The sequence below is a fragment of the Geotrypetes seraphini genome, chromosome 8, assembly GCF_902459505.1.
Source record: "Geotrypetes seraphini chromosome 8, aGeoSer1.1, whole genome shotgun sequence".
NCBI classification, from domain to species: domain Eukaryota; kingdom Metazoa; phylum Chordata; class Amphibia; order Gymnophiona; family Dermophiidae; genus Geotrypetes; species Geotrypetes seraphini.
In genome coordinates this window covers 49,066,173-49,087,627 of record NC_047091.1, presented here as the reverse complement: position 1 = coordinate 49,087,627, position 21,455 = coordinate 49,066,173, and the positions used below count along the sequence as shown (strand labels likewise).

The following is a 21,455-nucleotide window of genomic DNA, read 5'->3' as shown; positions in this document are numbered from 1 at the left end:
TCTTTGTCTCCATGCCCCCCCTATCATTCTTTCCGTCTCCCTGTTCTTCCTCCCTGTCTTTCTGTCTCCCCTTTTTTTCTCCCCAAGACACCACCCGGGCTGTCGTCTGGAAACAGGCCCCCCAAGCCACTGCCGACATCTGGGAACAGGCCCCCAAACCACCGCCAACATTGCCGCTGAGTTCTCCCTGTTTTCCGACGCCGCAACAGGCCAGCGGCCTTCCCCCCAATGTCAATTCTGACTTCAGGGAGGGGGGGGGAGGCCGGCTTGCCCAGCACTTCTGTAGTCGCTGCTGGCCTGTTGTGACGTCGGGGAAAAGACAGAATGCAAAGGCAAAGCGAGTCAATCGCTCGACCGCGATCGACCTTTTGGGCACCCCTGGCCTAAGGGATATATTCCTAGTGTAACTATCTTTAATCTAGGTTTTAGTAAACAGGAAAATGTCCCAGTTTTTATCTATGAGGTCTTTTAGAATGATGTATTTGTTATTTACTGATCTGGCAGTGTCATACAGCTACAGTGAGACAGAGGAGCCTGCCTGCAAAACCAAGGATCCAAAAGTAGCACTTTCTCGAGCTGCAACACCCACTCTATAGAACCTTGTAAAGGTATGGAGACGAAGTAGCTGCTCTACATATCTCTTCGGATGAACTGCCCAGGACTACATTCTGTGGCTTGAAATTTCTATCTTTGATTTACACCATGAAGATGCCACACTTCTGGTTGAATGAGCTTCGAGAGAAATAGGTGGCTGTTTGCCACAGCCAATGTACATCAACAAAATTACCATGTGAATCCATCTGGCGAAAGAAGCCTTGGAGGTTGGTCTGCCTCATCTTGACTGACTGTTAAGAACAAAAAGATGGTCGGAAAATCAAGAATCATTGGTACTTTCCAGGTAGTGGAGAAAAACTCTTTGCACATCCAGCCTCTGTAATATCTTATTTTGCTCAGTCAAACCCATAGGAAGAAAAGCGGGCTAATAAGTCATTGATGGTCTTCCCCAATGCTGGAAAATGAGGTTGAACGCTCTTTAGGACAGTGACCATTCCCCTGGGTCTAGTCTGCTGGCTGAGAAAGCTGGCCAGTATATTTTTCATTCCCGCTACCTGAGCTGTGGCGAGTGCCTAAAGATGAGCTTCTGCCCATTTGAACATCATCTGGGGCTTCAGATATAATGAAGCATTTCTGGTGCCTCCCTGTCTGTTCACATAAGCTACCACGGTGGCAATGTCAGAGAATACTTTATTTATTAATTCATTCATTTTTCTATTCTCCCAAGAGAGCTCAGAATGATTTACATGAATTTATTCAGGTACTCAGGCATTTTTCCCTGTTTATCCCGGCGGGCTCACAATCTATCTAATGTACCTGTAGCAATAAGGGGGATTAAGTGACTTGCCCAGGGTCACAAGAAGCAGTGTGGGTTTGAACCCACAACCCTAGGGTGCTGAGGTTGTACCTTTAACCACTGCACCACACTCTGACTGCCTTTTCTTCCAGGGACTTCTCCAATGCCCTCAACACTAGACGAATAGCTTGTAGCTCCAGAGTGGTGAAGGAGGATTGCTTTTTCTTCCAGGGACTTCTCCAATGCCCTCAACCCTAGACGAATAGCTTGTAAGCTCTGGAGTGGTGAAGGAGGAGAAAGAAGTGGCAGAAAGACTTAACATGAAGACAGAACCAACATACCGGAACCTGAGCAAATCTTCAATGGAGATCAAGCAGAAAAATTAACATCCATGGAAGTGAGCCTTGAAGACGTACGTAGGCAGATAGAAAAATTAAAAACTGACAAATCCCCGGGTCCAGACGGAATCCATCCAAGGGTTCTGAAGGAACTAAAGGAGGAAATAGCGGAACTACTGCAGAAAATTTGCAATCTATCCCTGAAAACAGGCATGATCCCGGAGGATTGGAAGATAGCCAACGTTACGCCCATCGTTAAAAAGGGATCAAGAGGTGACCCAGGAAACTACAGACCGGCGAGTCTGACCCCGGTTCCGGGGAAAATGGCAGAAGCACTGATAAAAGATAACATCGATGAACATTTTGAAAAAAACGAACTTCTGATAAACAGCCAGCATGGATTCTGCAAGGGGAGATCGTGCCTAATGAACTTATTGCTCTTCAAAGGAATTAACAAATGGATAGACAGAGGAGATCCCATAGACATCATATACCTAGACTTCCAAAAAGCCTTTGACAAGGTACCCCATGAACGCCTACTCCGGAAACTGAAGAACCATGGGGTGGAAGGAGACGTACATAGATGGATCAGAAATTGGTTGGCGGGTAGGAAACAGAGGGTAGAAGGGCCACTACTCGGACTGGATAAGGGTCACAAGTGGTGTTCCGCAGGGCTCGGTGCTCGGACCGCTGCTATTTAATATATTTATAAATGATCTAGAAACAGGGACGAAGTGCGAGATAATAAAATTCGTGGACGACACCAAACTATTTAGTGGAACTCGGACTAAAGAGGACTGCGAAGAATTACAAAGGGACTTGAACAAACTAGGGGAATGGGCGACGAGATGGCACATGAAGTTCAACGTTGAGAAATGTAAAGTACTACATGTGGGAAGCAGAAACCCGAGGTACAGCTATACGATGGGAGGGATGTTACTGAATGAGACTACCCAAGAAAGGGACTTGGGGGTAATGGTGGACATGACAATGAAGCCGATGGCACAGTGCGCAGCGGCCACTAAGAGAACAAATAGAATGCTAGGTATAATCAAGAAGGGTATTACGACCAGAACGAAAGAAGTTATCCTGCCGTTGTATCGGGTGATGGTGCGTCCGCATCTGGAGTACTGCGTCCAATATTGGTCGCCGTACCTTAAGAAGGATATGGCGATACTCGAGAGGGTTCAGAGGAGAGCGACACGTCTGATAAAAGATATGGAAAACCTTTCATTTGCTGAGAAATTAGAGAAACTGGGACTCTTTTCCCTGGAGAAGAGGAGACTTAGAGGGGATATGATAGAGACTTACAAGATCATGAAGGGCATAGAGAGAGTGGAGCGGGACAGATTCTTCAAACTTTCGAAAAATAAAAGAACAAGAGGGCATTCGGAAAAGTTGAAAGGGGACAGATTCAAAACTAATGCTAGGAAGTTTTTCTTTATCCAACGTGTGGTGAACACCTGGAATACGCTTCCAGAGGGTGTAATAGGGCAGAGTACGGTACTGGGGTTCAAAAAAGGATTGAACAATTTCCTGTTGGAAAAGGGGATAGAGGAGTATAGATAGAGGATTACTGCACAGGTCCTGGACCTGATGGGCCGCCGCGTGAGCGGACTGCTGGGCATGATGGATCTCAGGTCTGACCCAGCGGAGGCATTGCTTATGTTCTTATGTCAGATGATTTATGGACAACTTTCTCTGCAGGAGGGTCTATTGGTCCTGCACCGGATGACCACTGTAATGGGCCCTGCAGCAAAACAGGGTTGCCTAAGAGGAGATTCGTAAGGGCATACCCTTCGATAAGGAGTTCCTCAGAGCTATCAGCGAAAGCTTTTCCTCATTTCCTCTGTACAGGGAAACTGCAGATGGAGAGAATGTCACTGTGGGGACCACCTGGAGAGCAGGGAATCCCTGGGAGGAGCGCATATGTGTCCTCAACCAGGGAGCTACTTCCAGGATGGGATTTGGCATTGTTATGAGCTCTGAAATTTGCTTCCTGAATTTCTGTTTGCGTGGCTCAGGATGAAAGACACGGTCCTTTTGCCATGTCAAAGCAGACTCCCAAATACTCCAAGCATTGGATATGTTCTAGATGACTTTTCTTGAACTTGACAATGCAGCTCAGATCCTGTAGGAGATCCACAACTTATCTCACTGCCTGCTCGCCCTCTGGCCTTGATGGCACTCTGATCAGTCAATCATCTAGGTATGGGTGTACTTGTATACCCATCCTATGGAGGTGAAGGTGTGTGGGGTTGTTGCCAACCTGCAGGTAGAGCTGCAAACTGAAAATGCATTTGAAGGTCATGGTCTGGGAAAATGAGAATATGCAGGCACTCTTCTGTCAGATCTAAGGAGGATAGGAATTCCCCTGGTGCCACTGCTGCAATGACTGAATCATATCCATGCAAAAGCGTGGTATTCTCGATGACGCATTCACAGACTTTAGGTCCAGGATTGGTCTCCAGTCTTCTATGCCTTTCTTGGGCACTATGAAGTATATGGAGTATCTACCAGAGCTCGATTCTTCTTTAGGAATTAGTTCTATGGCTTGAATGTCCAAAAGCCTTTGCTCGGACCCTGGTCTTTTTTCTAGCCATCTGAATGGCGAGATGAACAGATCTGAAGGAGGGCGGAAGACTTTGAACTTATGACCCTCTTGAATAAGATCTAGGACAAAGAGATCCAAGGAAATTTGTTCCCACTCCCTCCAGAGTGCTGATAGCCTCCTGCCAATGCACGGGGGTGCAGCTGCAGACCTGATGTCACTGTGACTTATTGGAGGTTGCACTGGCATGAGACTCTTGAGGGTTGTTGGTGTCAGGAGTTGCCAAATCTCTGTCTGGATCCCTGATAAGATCTCTGAGCAGAGGAGCCTCATAGTACTGGTGGGAACATTGTGAGGAACGAGAATTGCTTCTGCCTCCCCTGGCGGGTCAGTGAGGTCTGCTGTCTGGCAACTATTTAGGTTGGCAATCTGCCGGCCAGAAGGTCATCTAAGTCTTTACCAAATAGCATCTGCCCTTTGAAGGGCAGTCTGCTTAAAGAGGAATCAGACAGGGGCCCCACAGCCTGCGCTCAAGCCTCTAATAAATCAGAAGGTGAGCGGACTCTTAAGCCTCGAAGAAAACCAAAGCAGGCTGGCTCATCAGGTATACCTGTACTGGCAGGCAAGCTTCCAAGACCATCGTTCCCAGATGGATTTGTATGGCCATTGCTTATATGCTTATATAGCGGCCAGTAAAAAGCCCCCCTCTTGGTGCAGGCTCATTCTACCAGAGTTATCAGCGATCTCTTTGGAGGAGATTTGCAGGGCTGCTACCTGGTCCTCCTTGCATACTTTCACCAAGTTTTACAGGATCTATGTGGCGGCCAAGCAGGATGCTGCTTTTAATTCCTGTGTCTTGGCAGCAGACTCATCAGTTCCACCCTGACTCTCCGCGACTGCTCTGTTACATCCCACTAGTCCAGGAATAGCGTGGGATTGTACAAGAAGGAAACATTAGGTTCTTACCTTTGCTAATCTTCTTTCTTGTAAATCCACCCTGTGATTTCCTGATTCACCGACTGTCTGCCTTTACAAGTACTGGTAAGCTGGATTTCTTTTTTCTGACCAGCAGAATGGGTTTAGCACTTAGTATTTGGGGGTTGGGGGGCGAGAGGAGTAGTTTAGGCTCCCCCTTCTCACAGTGCAGGCTGTGTCTCCTTGTAGCTTTGTTTTTTACATTCCTAATGTTTAATGGCCTGTTTCAATTGTTGCTGTTTGTTCTATGTTTCTTGTTATGAGCAGATTAGACTTATTTGTCAGGGTGTGTCCCCATACCCCTCTTTTTTCCCTGTGTCCTCTACAGATGTTTCTGGCTACTTTGTCACAGACTGGATTCCTGGGGGGCAATCCTGAGGTAAGAGGGGAAGGGCTCAAGACTCTGTAATGAGGCTTCCTACAAGCTCTGGCAAAATAACCCACTAGTCCAGGAATAGATTTACAAGAAAGAAACTTGACAGCAGATAAAGGCCAAATGGCCCATCTAGTCTGCCCATCCACAGTAACCATTATCAATTTCTCTCTCTGAGAGATCCCATGTGCCTATCCCACGCCCTCTTGAATTCAGACCCAGTCTCTGTTTCCACCACCTCTTACGGGAGACTGTTCTACGTATCTATCACCCTTTCCGTAAAAAAGTATTTCCTCAGATTACTCCAGAGCCTATCACCTCTTAACTTCATCCTATGCCCTCTGATTGCAGTTTCCTTTCAAATGAAAGAGGCTCGACTCATGCACATTTAGATTATGTAGTTATTTATTTAAATGATCATATCTCCCCTCTCCCACCTGTCCTCCAAAATATACAGATTGAGATCTATAAGTCTGTCCCCATACGCCTTATCATGAAGACCACACACCATTTTAGTAGCTTTCCTCTGAACCGACTCCATTCTTTTTATATCTTTTTATATCCAGAATTGTACACAATATTTTAAATGAGGTCTCACCAGAGTCTTATACAAAGGCATCAATACCTCCTTTTTCCTACTGGCCATACCTCTCCCTATGCAACCTAGCATCCTTCTAGCTTTCACCATCATCTTTTCAACCTGTTTGGCCACCTTAAGATCATTACATACAATCACACCCAAGTCCTGCTCTTCTGTCGTGCAAAGATTAGCAAAGGTAAGAACTAATCTTTTGTTACTTGCTGTAATTCATTAAAGAATGTTTTGAGTACCTCAGTGGTGCTGGTATTAGAAATGTACAATGTTATTCAAGAGCTTTCTCAGTTCTGTGGTTTCTCATGATTTGTAGTAGAGATTCAGGTGCAAGAAATGTACATTTAGAAGCTGGTGGAGGATATATATAACCCTGGCTTTTTTATAGCATGGAAAAAATGATTAAGTTTCAAGTTTAATAAAATTTGAAAAATCGCTTATCTGGAATTACTAAGCGAATAACAATCCAATAATTATACAAATTAAAACATAAATTAAACATTTAAAACTGACAGGGGTATGTGACAAACTGATACATAAGGCACAAAAGAGGAAGAAAAACAATCTTTGTTAGAAAAGTAACAAATAAGGTAAGTACATCAGGGAAAAACGGAAAGAAGAAATAAATAATAATAATAACAGTTTATATACAGCAGGACCGCGAAGTTCTATGCAGTTTACAAAGATTAAAAGATGGTACAAATTGATTGAACTTAACAGAGGTGAAACAGCTCAAGGGAACAGTTATTGAAGAGAAAGCACAGTTACTTACCGTAACAGGTGTTATCCAGGGACAGCAGGCAGATATTCTTGACTGATGGGTGACGGCACCGACGGAGCCCCGGTACGGACAATTTTAGAGTGATCTCACTCTAAGAACTTTTAGAAAGTTCTAGCTCGGCCGCACCGCGCACGCGCGAGTGCCTTCCCGCCCGACAGAGGCGCGCGGTCCCTCAGTTAGTATAAGCCAGCTAAGAAGCCAACCCGGGGAGGTGGGTGGGACGCAAGAATATCTGCCTGCTGTCCCTGGATAACACCTGTTACGGTAAGTAACTGTGCTTTATCCCAGGACAAGCAGGCAGCTATTCTTGACTGATGGGTGACCTCCAAGCTAACAAAAAGAGGGATGGAGGGAAGGTTGGCCATTAAGAAAACAAATTTTGCAAAACAGATTGGCCGAAGTGACCATCCCTTCTGGAGAATGTATCCAGACAATAATGAGATGTAAAAGTGTGAACTGAGGACCAAGTAGCAGCCTTGCAGATTTCCTCAATAGGAGTGGAACGGAGGAAAGCTACAGATGCTGACATTGCTCTGACTTTATGGGCTGTGACAGAACCTTCCAGTGTCAGTCCCGTCTGAGCATAACAGAATGAAATGCACGCTGCAAGCCAATTAGACAACGTACGTTTAGAAACAGGACGTCCCAATTTATTCGGATCAAAGGACAGAAAGAGTTGGGGAACTGATCTGTGGGGTTTCGTACGCTCCAGATAGTAAGCAAGAGCCCTTTTACAATCCAAAGTATGCAGAGCTTGTTCCCCAGAATGAGAATGAGGTTTTGGAAAGAAAACAGGTAAAACAATGGATTGGTTGAGATGAAATTCAGAAACAACCTTGGGGAGAAACTTTGGATGTGTACGCAGAACCACCTTGTCACGGTGAAAAACCGTAAAAGGTGGATCTGCAACCAGTGCATGAAGCTCACTGACCCTCCTGGCAGAGGTAATGGCAATAAGAAAAAGTACCTTCCAAGTGAGAAATTTGAAAGGAGAGGTAGCTAAAGGTTCAAATGGAGGTTTCATTAAAGCGGAAAGAACCACATTGAGATCCCAGATAACCGGAGGGGCTTTAAGAGGTGGTTTCACATTGAAAAGCCCACGCATGAACCTGGATACCAGGGGATGAGCTGAAAGAAGTTTTCCATGGACTGGCTCATGAAAAGCTGCAATGGCACTGAGGTGGACCCTGATGGAAGAGGACTTCAGGCCAGAATCAGACAAGGAAAGAAGATAATCCAACAACGTCTCCACCGCTAGGGAAGTGGGATCAAGATGATGAAGAAGACACCAGGAAGAAAACCTCGTCCACTTTTGATGGTAACATTGTAGAGTGGCTGGTTTCCTGGAGGCATCCAGAATGGAACGAACGGGCTGAGACAAAAGAGTATCAGTCGAGTTCAGCCCGAGAGATACCAAGCCATCAGGTGTAGAGACTGGAGGTTGGGATGCAGAAGGGTTCCCTGCTGTTGCGTAAGCAGAGAAGGAAACAGAGGAAGAAGAAAAGGTTCCCTGGAACTGAGTTGAAGTAGAAGGGAGAACCAATGTTGCCTGGGCCACCTCGGAGCAATCAGAATCATGGTGGCTCGTTCCCTCTTGAGCTTGAACAAGGTTCTCAACATGAGAGGTAGAGGAGGGAAGGCGTACAGGAACAGATTCGACCAGTCGAGGAGAAAAGCATCTGCTGTGAGACGGTGTGGAGAGTAAAGTCTTGAGCAGAAACGGGGCAGCTGGTGATTGTGAGGAGCTGCAAAGAGGTCTATCTGAGGAGTGCCCCATTGAGTGAAGATAGACTGTAGAGTTACAGGGTCGAGTGTCCACTCGTGAGGCTGGAGAATTCTGCTGAGTTTGTCCGCTAATGAATTCTGTTTCCCCTGAATGTAAATAGCTTTCAGGAAGAGATGATGATCTATGGCCCAATTCCAGATCTTCTGGGCTTCCTGGCATAAAAGGCGAGAGCCTGTCCCACCCTGTTTGTTGATGTAGTACATCGCAACCTGATTGTCTGTGCACAACAGAAGGACCTGAGGAAAGAGAAGGTGTTGAAAGGCCTTGAGGGCGTAAAACATCGCTCTGAGTTCCAGGAAATTGATTTGATGCTTCTTTTCCTGGGCTGACCAAAGACCCTGAGTCTGGAACTCGTTCAAGTGAGCTCCCCATGCGTACAGAGAGGCGTCGGTGGTGATGACTAGTTGATGAGGAGGCTGATGGAACAGAAGACCTCTGGATAGATTTGAGGATACCAACCACCATTGCAGAGACTGACGAAGAGATGATGTCACAGATATGTGTCGTGAGCAAGAGTCCGACGCTTGGGACCACTGGGTCGCAAGGGTCCATTGAGGAGTGCGCAGGTGAAGACGGGCATGAGGTGTGACATGAACTGTGGATGCCATGTGTCCCAAGAGCACCATCATTTGTCTTGCTGAGATGGACGGCAGAGGAAGTACCTGGTGACATAGAGACTGAAGGGTCTGAAGTCGATTGGATGGCAGGAAAGCTCTCATGAGGAGTGTATCTAGGATCGCTCCAATGAATTGAAGTCTCTGAGTGGGAATGATATGAGATTTGGGTAGATTGATCTCGAATCCCAGAAGTTGCAGAAACTGGATGGTTTGGTTGGTGGCCAGAAGGACCGCTTGGGCAGAAGTGTCTTTGATCAACCAATCGTCCAGGTAAGGAAATACCTGCAGGTGGTGAGAGCGCAGAAAAGCCGCCACCACAATGAGACATTTGGTGAATACCCTTGGAGATGAGGCAAGACCGAAGGGCAGCACCTTGTACTGGTAATGACAATGATTGATCATGAATCGGAGATATGGTCTTGAGGTTACATTGATCGGTATGTGAGTGTAAGCCTCTTTGAGATCGAGGGAGCATAGCCAGTCGTTTTGATTTAGAAGGGGATAAAGTATGGCTAAAGAAAGCATCTTGAATTTTTCTTTTACTAGATGAATGTTGAGATCGCGAAGGTCCAGGATGGGTCTGAGATCTCCTGTCTTTTTGGGAACTAGAAAGTAACGGGAGTAGAATCCCTGCCCCTTTTGATCTAGAGGAACTTCCTCTATAGCGTTCAGAAGGAGGAGGGATTGGACCTCCTGAATAAGGAGGGCTGATTGAGGACTGTTCAAAGCAGACTCTTTTGGCAGGCTTTGAGGTGGAAGAGTCTGAAAGTTGAGAGAGTAGCCGTGGCGGATGATGTTGAGGACCCATTGGTCCGAAGTGATTACTTCCCACCGGCTGAAGAACAGAGAAAGTCGACCTCCTATTGGTTGAGGCAGGAGAATAGGAACAGGGATACTGGCTATACTGCGGAGAATGAAGTCAAAAGGGCTGTGACTTCTGCTGAGGAGGTTGTTTCGCAGGTTGCTGCTGTTGCTGCTGTCGGGGAGGCTGACGTTGCTGTTGCCTCTGACGTCGAGGTTGTTGAGCAGTGGTAGGTAATGGACGGGCTGTGAAACGGCGTTGATAAGCCGATTGCTGCCGGTATGGTCTTGGTGGAGGAGGCTTCTTTTTATTCTTGAGCAGGGTATCCCAGCGCGTCTCATGAGCCGAGAGCTTTTGGGTGGTAGAGTCCATGGAATCCCCAAAGAGCTCATCCCCTAGGCATGGGGCGTTGGCTAACCGATCTTGATGGTTAACATCAAGCTCGGATACCCGAAGCCAGGCCAAACGGCGCATAGCCACCGACATAGCTGTCGCTCTGGATGTAAGTTCAAAGGTGTCATATATGGACCTAACCATAAACTTACGAAGTTGGAATAGAGACGACAAGCAGGAGTGAAAAGATGGATGTTTTCTTGAAGGAAGATACTTCTCGAAGGAAGCCATGGTGGTAAGGAGATGCTTTAAATAAAAAGAAAAATGAAAAGCATAATTACTAGCTCTATTTGCTAACATAGCGTTTTGGTAGAGCCTCTTACCGAATTTATCCATGGCCCTTCCTTCTCTGCCAGGAGGGACAGATGCATATACACTGGCTCCTGAAGTCTTTTTAAGGGTGGATTCGACAAATAAGGATTCGTGTGGAAGTTGAGGCTTGTCGAACCCAGGAATGGGAATTACCTTGTATAGAGAATCCAGTTTACGTGGGGCCCCTGGAACAGTTAAAGGAGTCTCTAAATTTTTATAGAAAGTTTCCCTCAAGATGTCATGAAGGGGAAGCTTCAAAAATTCCTTTGGAGGCTGATCAAAATCAAGGGCATCCAAAAAAGCTTTAGACTTTTTGGATTCAGCCTCCAAAGGAATGGACAAAGACTCACACATCTCCTTCAAGAAATTGGAGAAAGAGGAAGTGGTCTGTTTGGAGGATGGGTCAGGGAGAGCCGAATCCTCCTCCTCTGAGGAACATTCTCCTTCAGAAAGAAAGGGTTCCTCTGAGTCCCCCCACAGATCAGGGTCTCGGACATGGGAAGAATGGTCCCGAGACTCAGGTGTCGATGTTTGCATGTGTCGGGTTTTGCGTACCGACTTACCCGACCTCATCGATACCGAGTCAGGCGATGTTATCGGTCGCACCGGTGCCGAAGTCTGTACCGATTGATGGTGAGCTGTCGGCTCCGGTGCAAGGACTGGCATCGATACCGATGAAGTTAGGTGAAGCGGTACCGAGACAGTAGAAGCAGGTAAGACAGGTTCGACAACCGGTACCGACACGGGTTGATGTACAACCGGTACCGATGGCTCGGTGCGGACTGGCACCGGAAGGTTCGGTGTCATTATAGCAGGAAGGAGTCGTTCTAATTGCTCCTTAAGCTGCACATGAAGGATGGCCGTAATGCGGTCATCGAGGGATGGCACCGGTACCGCTTTTTTCTTCTGCGGTACCTGCGGTGCCGCTCTACGCCCCGGAGATGAGGAGCCCGATGTCGAGGGACTCACCTCAATAGGGGCGGAGCGCTTCCGCTGGCGTCTAACCGGCGGCAGGACTGGGCTCACTGCACTCGAGGCCGGAAGACGTTCCAGCGGGGAAGGCTTCTTAGCCGGCTTACCTGACTGTTGGGATGCCGGTGTGGAATCACGCGGCGTCGAAGACGAGGGTGCCGACTGAAGCGGTGCCGAAGCCGGAATCGAAGGAACGGGGTCGGACATCTCGGCACCGAATAACAAACGCTGTTGAATTAAGCGATTTTTTAAAGTTCTTTTCTTTAAAGTAGCACAGCGGGTGCAAGAAGAGGCCTGATGCTCAGGACCCAAACACTGCAAGCACCAGTTGTGTGGGTCCGTGAGAGATATAGGCCTAGCACACCGCTGGCACTTTTTAAAACCCGGTTGAGGGGGCATGAAAGGGAAAACGGCTTCCGCCAAATCGAAGGCCGAGGCTTCGATGGTGGCAGAAGGCCCCGCCGGGGAAAAACCGAAATTGAAGAAAAAAAATATAAGATTGTGTTTTTTTTTTTTTTTTTTTAATCAAAATAAAAGAAAGGTTAAAGAAATCAAACGTTTACGCGAGCGGGAAGGCAAGTTAAGAAAAAATTTCAACAGCCGTTGAAAACGCGTCTTCTTAGCTCCGCGGAAACTAAGAAACTGAGGGACCGCGCGCCTCTGTCGGGCGGGAAGGCACTCGCGCGTGCGCGGTGCGGCCGAGCTAGAACTTTCTAAAAGTTCTTAGAGTGAGATCACTCTAAAATTGTCCGTACCGGGGCTCCGTCGGTGCCGTCACCCATCAGTCAAGAATAGCTGCCTGCTTGTCCTGGGATAAAGAGTTGTACGGGTCAGCTGTCTAGATACTTCAGGAATAGATATGTTTTTAGGCATTTCCTGAATTCCTCATAAGTAGTAGACGTAAGCAATTGTTCTAGATCTTTACCCCATAATGCTGCCTGATGTGAAAAAAGATGTTGATGGTGTCTTTTGAGTTTACATCCTCTAACTGGGGGGGGAAACGAAGTTCAAATGTGAGCTTCTCTTATGTCTGTTGACTGAGAAGGAGAAAAGGTCAGTTATGCATTTAGGGGCTAGACCGTATAGTACTTTAAAGCAGAGACAGGCGAACTTAAACTTTACGCATGCCTTCATTGGTAGCCAATGCAGCTGTCGGTAATAAGGTGTCACATGATCAAACTTCTTTAGCCAGAAAATCAGTTTGACCGCTGCATTTTGCATTAATTGTAATCGTCGCTTATTCTTTTGGGAAATTGCTAAATAGGCGATGTTACAGTAATCAAGTTGACTCAGTACGAGGAATTATACTAGGATTCTAAATGCTGACATATCAAAATATGCTCTAATGGATCGAAGTTTCCAGAGTGAAAAAACCTTTTTGATTAAGGAGTCTACTTGGTCTTTCATGGTTAGGCACTGATCTAGTGTTACACCCAATACCTTCATAGTAGTCTGAATAGGATAACTAAGTTTATTGATGCATAGTGATGTTTTGGTGTCAAGCGGGTGTGGCAAAGCTACAAAAAATTTTGTGTTTTCTGAATTAAGTTTCAGTTTGAATTCAGTCATCCATTGCTCCATCAAATTTAGTGCTTCTGATGCCTTGGGAGTAACTTCCGAGAGAGAATTAGCAAATGGGATGATGATCGTAAAGTCATCTGCGTAACTAAATAATTTTATCCCCACCTGGGTCAATTGCTCACCTAGTGAGGACATGTAGACATTGAAAAGCAATGGGGATAGTAGTGACCCTTGCAGAACACCAGATGGATTGCTCCAGGTATCAGAGAGATAATTGAAACATACTTGATAGGTATGGGACATAAGGAAGCCTCAAAACCAGTCCAACACCTCTTCCCTAATACCAATTGCATCTAGGCATTGTAGCATTTTCCCATGGTCCACTAGGTCAAAGGCAGAGCTCATATCAAATTGCATGATCAGGGCATTAAGGCCCTTGCTGAACAAGAGACGCAGATTATCTAAGATAGCCACAATTACTGTCTCAGTACTGAACAAAGGTCTAAAACCGGATTGATAAAGGAATAGCACTACATAAAAATTGTAGTCATATTGTTAAAAATGGTTAAAGTACGTAAGTCCTAGGAAGGAATGCTACCCTAGGAGATTTAGCAATTATAGGCATCCTTAAAAAGGAAGCTTTTAAGATTACTCTTAAAGTGGTCAATATTCCTATCTTCTCTTAGGTATAGTGGGAGGACAACATAATTTTCAAATATATTCATTGTAAGTAGTAAAATAAATTCTAATTTCAAATATGGTAGGAATCTGCCCCAGGAATCTGTTCATCAAGCACATTACCATAACCAGAGGAATAAACTCTAAACATAGCAATGGTTAGCACCACAGCACCTGCCTGTGCTATTTAATTATTATTTTTTTAAATTACTAATGAGACTTTGAGATCAAGGTGTTTGCTTCATCATGTTATACCAGGTGGGAGCACTGCTCTGTTAATGCCGAAATAAATTAAAAGTAGCAATGGAATGCCCAGCTGGCATGCTCTTCTGTCAGGGGAGAACAATCTGCAGTTAAAGTAACAATGATAATAAAGACCTGGTTTGTGTTTTTAAGACAGTTATTCCAATGCAATAGGCGAGATATTCTAGACAAATGGCTAGTATCCCTGTAGCCACGTACATCTTCAGAAGGAATCCACTTTGGATTTTTCCTTTTACCTCTGCTGTTCTTCACTGGACTCCTTAGCTCCACCTGCAGTTCTTTCCCTCTGCATGCATGCCTCAGGAGTGTTTGTTCTGCTCTCCCCATTTTATTATTTGGTGTACTTTTTGTCCCTTTTTCGGGGTTTCCAGTGCTTGGAGCGTTTTTTTCAGCTCTGCCTGCTTTGAGAACACACAGACTATGGTCTGTAGCTGACAGGCCAAGCCCAGTGGGTAATTGTTAGCCAGCCTACTAGTTTTCTTTGGAGCTCAGGGCCATCTCTGAAGCGGTCTCACCTTCTGTTAAGCAGGGGTTGAGCTCAGGCTGTTGGGCGCCCTTAGGAGACTTGGCGGTGTCTCACAGAGTGCTGGCTGCATCTACTCGCCTCCGCCTGTCCCGATGCGCCTCCATTGGTCTGCGGGGTTATGACTTATGGTCTGACTGGCATCCAGGAGATCAGTTCTGCAGAGGCATTCCCAGCATGAGGCAGTAATTCTCTCATTAGGCCACTGTTATAGAGCTGAAGCAGGCTGCAGCACAGATCTTCAAACAGGTCACAGTGAGCACAGGCTGTTACAGCCTGTGAGGTGAATCAGGGAGGTTGGAAAAGTGGGGTTTTCAGTGTTTCTGTTTGCTCCCCTGTGTTCCCCCACCTTTAAAATCCTAAAATTGCCATTTTTTGTGTTTGAAAAGTGTAAAAAAAAGTAACAATTTTGGTGGCTATCTTGGATTTTTGCTATCTTTTTTCTAAAGCTCCATGCTTCTTCAAAACTGCAAATTTTGCTAGAAACTTGTTACGAAGAAGTTCTTGGGCTCTCCTCATGTGGATTCTTGCCAGGATTGCGGAAATTTAGTGCTTTCAGAGCATCCTTGCATCACGTGCTGCATGGCTTAGCCGGGGGAGGCAGCAGTGTCAAGCTTAGCCTCTCCCCTATTGAAGCAGGTGACTAAATGCTCAGCTAGCCTGGCAAGGCAGCCTTTTTTACTGTCGGGACTTGACACGGCTGTTCAGTATGCCTAGCTGCTAATTAAACAACCATTCCCTTCCTGGAACCTTAACCTGGTGCTGTCTAGCCTTACCAAGACTCCTTTTGAGCTCCTTTGAGAGGCTTCCCTCTTGGACTTGACGCTGAAGACCGTTTTTCTGGTTGCCATTACTTCGGCATGACATGTGTCAGAACTCTAGGCTCTTTCTTGCAGATAGCCATTTCTCTGTATCTCGGAGACTGGGGTTTCCCTATGGACGGTTCCTTCTTGCAGAAGGTGGTTTTGACTTTCCACGATAATCAGGAAGTGTGTTTGCCTGCCTTTCAGCCTACTGGTTCCAGGACACAAGATCACCTGTTGAAGAAACTGGATGTGCACAAAGTGCTTCTGCATTATCTGGAGGTCACTAACGACTTTTGTCTCTTTGACCTTCTGTTAGTGCTGATTAGAGAATGGCACAGGGACAAATTTTTCCAAATCCCCAGAATTCATTTTCCTGTCCCTGTCCCATTCCTGCAAGTTCCATCCTCATCTGCACAAGCCTTAAACACTTTAAAATCATAAGTGTTTGATTGAGGCTTGTGCAGTTAAGGCACAGCTTACATGAATGGAACAGGGACAACGACAAAACTCGCAGGGACGGAAAAATTGCGTTCCGACGCAGGACCTACTCCTGCTGGAACATTGGTCAAAGACTTGGCAACTAAGTTTCAATGCCAAAAAATACAAGGTCATGCACCTTGGCAGCAAAAATCCATGCAGGACTTACACCCTAAATGGTGAGATCCTAGCAAGGACTGTAGCAGAACGTGACTTGAGGGTGATTATTAGCGAATCAAGTGGAGAAAGCTTCATCCAGGGCTAGACAAATCATGGGCTGTATCCGTAGAAGTTTCGTCAGCCGTAAGCCCGAAGTCATAATGCCGTTGTACAGATCCTTGTTGAGACCCCATCTGGAATACTGTGTACAATTCTGGAGGCCGCATTATCAAAAAGATGTGTGGAGAGTTGAGTTGGTTCAGCGAATGGCCACCAGGATTTTCTCAGGACTCAAGGATCTCCCGTATGAGGAACAACTGGGTAAGTTGCAGCTGTATTCACTCGAGGAACGCAGAGAGGGGAGACATGATTGAGATGTTCAAATATGTCACGGGCCGTATCGAGGTGGAAGAGGATCTCTTTTTCCTTAAAGGACCCACGGCAACAAGAGGGCATCCGTTGAAAATCAGGGGTGGGAAATTTCATGGTGACACCAGAAAATATTTCTTCACCGAAAAGGTGGTTAACCACTGGAATAATCTTCCACAACAGGTAATTGAGGCCAGCAGCGTGCCAGATTTTAAGAAAAGATGGGATTGGCATGTGGGATCTCTTCATGGAGGTAGTTAGGGGGTGGGCCATTAGTGTGGGCAGACTAGATGGGCCGTGGCCCTTTTCTGCCGTCATTTTCTATGTTTCTATGACGGGGAAAAATTTGTCCCTGTGTCATTCTCTAGTGCTGACTCATTCAGTTAAGTGGGGCACTCCTGTTTTCAAGACCACGATTTTCAGATGGATCCATAAGGCCAATTTATCATAATACATTTTTTCTGGGAAAAAGTCCCTTGCTTCTCTCAAGGTGCATTCTACCAGGAGTGTGGCTTCTTCGTGGGCTGAAGCTAGAGCTGTCTCCCTTGAGGATACTGCCAAGTTTTACAAAGTGGATGTGGCAGCAAGACAAGACTCTGTCTTCGGGTCCTTGGTCTTAAGAGCCGGCAAAGCAAACTCGCCTGGCTTTTTGGGGACTGCTTTTGTACATTTCATCTGTCTAGAATGTCTCATCTACTGCACTGGAAAAAGAGATTATGCTGGAAAAAGAGCAGTGTTCTCCCAGAAATTTTTTCCAGCTGGGTGGCATGAAAAAGTAGCCGGGTGGGGCGGGACGGGGAAATTTGGTGGTGGGGAAAATTAAGGGCTCCTTTTACTAAGCTGCAATAGCGTTTTTAGCACGTGCAGAATTGCCACGCTACACGGCTAGAACTAACGCCAGCTCAATGCTGGCATTAGTGTCTAGCACGTGTGGCAATTCTGCGCGAGCTAAGCGCGTGGTAAAACCGCTAGCGCAGCTTAGTAAAAGGAGCCCTAAAGGTGTACTATTTGTATTAGTTAATTATTATTAGTTATTTTCCAATGCTCAATATGGCAGCCTTTCTTAAGGTTTGACACTTGTTCCATAATTTTTTATTAAATTTAAGAAGTATCCAATTCTAGAAGTGAATAATTAGATATTTGCCCTCTTTCAAATGGTATAGAGCAGCGTCTCTCAAACTTTTTTAACTCCAGCACACTAAACGGAGCAAATGTTTTTTGTGGCACACTAAATGCAGCAAATAGTTTTCATGGCTGGAAAAAATTTCTGGGGAGAACATTGCTGCCGTTAGTTTTCAAGGTCCAATCACGTCAAAGACTGATGCTTATCTGGGCAGTTGTATAATAAAAAGAATGGATAAGATAACATGAGAAGTGAAATTGTCATGAATCAGAGGGATATATACCCTGAAGGTCCTAAAAGCAGGCTTGTAGATTAGATATAAACTATGAAGGTAGTGGTGTACATAGCATATGTGACACCCAAGGCCCATCATTTTTTTACACCCCCCCTATCTGTATGAAAAACATGATTTTTAGTAATAATCCACACATCACACAAGAGTGTACCTAGGAAAAGGCAGCATCTTACATACTGCAGTGAGCAGTACAACATCAATACACCCACTGTAAAACTAAACAAGCCAGACTAGTACAGATCAATCCTACACAGTCAATCCTAACTGAAAACCATGTCTTTCGAACACACAGAACACAGAAAACACCTTCGCCTAGTATGGAATATGTAATCACAAAATAACCCCTCTCCCTTTTACAAAACTCTAATGTGGTTTTTAGCCATAGTGGTAACAGCTCAGACTCTCATAGAATTCTGAGCAATTACCACCATGGCCGGTGCTAAAAAAAACCTCTACAGTTTTGTAAAAGGGGGAATAAAATAGAAAAACGTAGACAAAGGTTAAATTGAACCACCAATAAGCTGGACTCTGTATACAATGCAACACCACAGAAACAGCGATGCATCTCCCCTAAAGCAAAAAAATAAATATTATTTTTTTCTACATTGTCTTCTCTGGTTTCTGCTTTCCTCATAGTCTTGTCACTCTCTTCCTTTCATCCACTGTCTACCCTCTCTCTGCCCCTTCTATATGGCATCTTCTCTCCTTGTATTCCCCTTCCATCTCTCCCTTTACCCCTATTATTCTGCATCCTTCTTCTTCCCTTCCCTCCTCCAATGGTCTGGCATCTCTCTCCTGTTCTTCCCTTCCCTCTCCCACACGCCCATGGTCTGGCATTTCACTCTCTCCTCTCCCTTCCCCCCACTTCCATCAGCATCTGCCCCCTTTCCCTCCAACCCAATTCCATCCAGTATCCTTCCCCCTTATGTCTCTCTCTCCTTTCTCTGCACACCAATTCCATCAGCATCTGCCCCCTTTCTTTCCCTCCACCACCATTCCATACCACCCTGACCCCCTTTTTTTCCCTCTACCACCCTTCTATGCTCCTCTCTCCCTCCAAACCAGCAAGGTCCCATGATGACTGCTTCTATTGCCTCTGGAAGATGTAAGTGATGTTGGTGGGGGTGGGCCGGCAGACGCAGGGAGTTGTGGCAAGGTTCTGCAATGACTGCAGCTGCCAGTCCACCCCTTCCAACGCCACTTACGTCTTCCGGAGGCAGAGGCGGCAAATGCAGTCATCGCAGGACCTTCCTGCACTTCAGTGTGGCTGCCGACTCTGCTTCGGAATAAGTACGGCAGCCGCGCTGAGGTGTAGGTGCCATTTAGAGCAGCTCAGAAGGTTCTGGATCCAGCCGGCTGTGTACCCCCCTAAGGCTGGCACCCGGGGCGGTCTGCTACTGTATGAGGGGACAAAGAATGGATAACTTGACCGATTTAAACATATCATACAATTATAACCACAAAAATATGTCATAAAATGTAATTTTAAACTCAAAAGACTCCAGACGAAAAGCAGGCTATAGAAAGGAAACCAGAAAAGACAGGGTAGATGAAAAGTGAAACCTGGGAAAGATCTAAATTATTGTTCAAATGAGCTTCTATTAAAACCAAAGAATAAAACCACAGCACTCGCAAGCCCAAAAAAGGGAGAGTAAAATGGATTTAACGAAAAGGTCTCTGCACTGATGAGATAAACTCGTACGCAGAATAAATGTGAACACGCGACAGTGGGGCTATGATATTTGATCTGTTGAAAGAGGCGCCAAAACAGTGTCGGCAGTGGATTGAATGCACACTGATAGAGGAGGGGCATCGGGCTGTTAAAAAAGGTTGCTTTAATAAATAAATGAAAATACTGGTGAAAAACTAAATGAAAAACCAAAACCATGATAAAATGCCGAACCTGACTGCAAGTGGTAGTGAAAGTAGCATAAGGCACCCGTAGTACTGTTAGTGCCAGAGCTGCTTAGCATAAAGAACCATGCTGTACATGAGGAGAAAAAAAGAAAGAATGAGGTGATAAGATGTAAAGTGCTGGCCCGTCACTGCACCACTTGATAAAACTAAGGAGCGATGTTCTAGAGCAGGGGTGCCCACACTTTTGGGCTTGCGAGCTACTTTTAAAATGACCAAGTCAAACCAAATCTACCAACAATAAAATTTTAAAAAAACACAAAGCACACTGTACGCATAGAAAATGTTAATTATCATTCCTATTCCAGGGTTTTTCAAAGAGGTCAAAGCAGATGACTATGCACTGTCACCTCAGTAACAACCATACAAAAATAGACAAATATACCCCCTCCCTTTTTACTAAACCACAATAGCAGTTTTTAGCGCAGGGAGCTGTGCTGAATGCCCAGCGCTGCTCTCGACGCTCATAGGCTCCCTGCGCTAAAAACCTCTATTGCAGTTTAGTAAAAGGGGACCTTAGTGTAAAATATAGACAGCAGATATAAATTCAGACACATTTTGATCACTAAATTTAAAATAAAATCATTTTTCCTACCTTGTCTGGTGATTTCATGAGTCTCTGGTTGCACTTTCTTCTTCTGACTGTGCATCCAATCTTTCTTCCCTTCTTTTAGCCTGTATGCTTCCTCTCCTCCAGACCTCATTCCCTCCCCCAACTTTTCCTTCCTCCCTCCCTGCCCTTTCTTTCTCTCTGCCTCCCTTTCTTTTTTTTCTATTTCTCTTCTTTCCTTCTGTCTCCCTGCCTGCCCTTTTTCTTTCTTTCTCCCTGCCCTCCCCCAAGCTACTGCTACTGCCATCGGGGACCAGGACCCAAACCGCCACCAATAACAGGACCGAAAGCCGATGCCGCCCCAAGCTCTCCCTGCTTCGGCCAACCAGCATTCCTCTCCCCGACGTCAATTCTGCCGTCGGGGAGAGGAAGGCTGATCGGCCCAAAATTGCAATCGACCTTTTGGGGGAAATGCTGCCGGGTCCTGCCTTCGCGGAAACAGAAAGTAGGCAGGACCCGGCAGCAAGAAGAGCAAATGGAAAGCTTCACTGACCTGTCTCCCGCCTTAGCCCGTAGCGAACGCTTGCTTCAGGACTCTCAACATGTGCATGCCGGCTTCCCTTCGAAACCCGAAGTTATGTCCGGGGGGGGGGAGAAGGGAAGCCGGCACGCACATGTTGAGAGCCCTGAAGCAAGCGCTCGCTACGGGCTAAGGCAGGAGACAGGTTAGTGAAGCATTTGCTCTTCTTGCTGCCGGGTCCTGCCTACTTTCTGTTTCCGCAAAGACAGGACCCGGCAGCATTTCCCCCAATAGAGCCCCGGAGCATAAGTTCGCTACGGGCTGAAATCTCCAAGCCGGATTTTTGGGGTTTTTTTTAATGTTCAGCAGCCGCGGCAGCAGCAGGTGATAGCCGGGCACTCGTCTAAATTAGC

The 21,455-nt window shown here is 46.0% G+C and overlaps 1 protein-coding gene across 5 annotated transcripts in view; it reads right to left on the bottom strand.

Moving 5' to 3' along the window:
* Positions 1-21,455, bottom strand: part of ZC3H4 (zinc finger CCCH-type containing 4) — a 339,067-nt gene that overhangs the window by 284,865 nt on the left and 32,747 nt on the right. Inside the window, exon 1 of one of the 5 annotated variants that reach the window (XM_033954007.1) lies at positions 12,769-12,819. The exons of the other annotated variants lie outside the window; for them this stretch is intronic. Coding sequence (XP_033809898.1) covers positions 12,769-12,773 — 5 coding nt within the window. The 5' untranslated portion in view covers positions 12,774-12,819. Of the gene's footprint in view, positions 1-12,768; positions 12,820-21,455 lie in introns of those variants that run through there. 5 annotated transcript variants of the gene reach the window in all.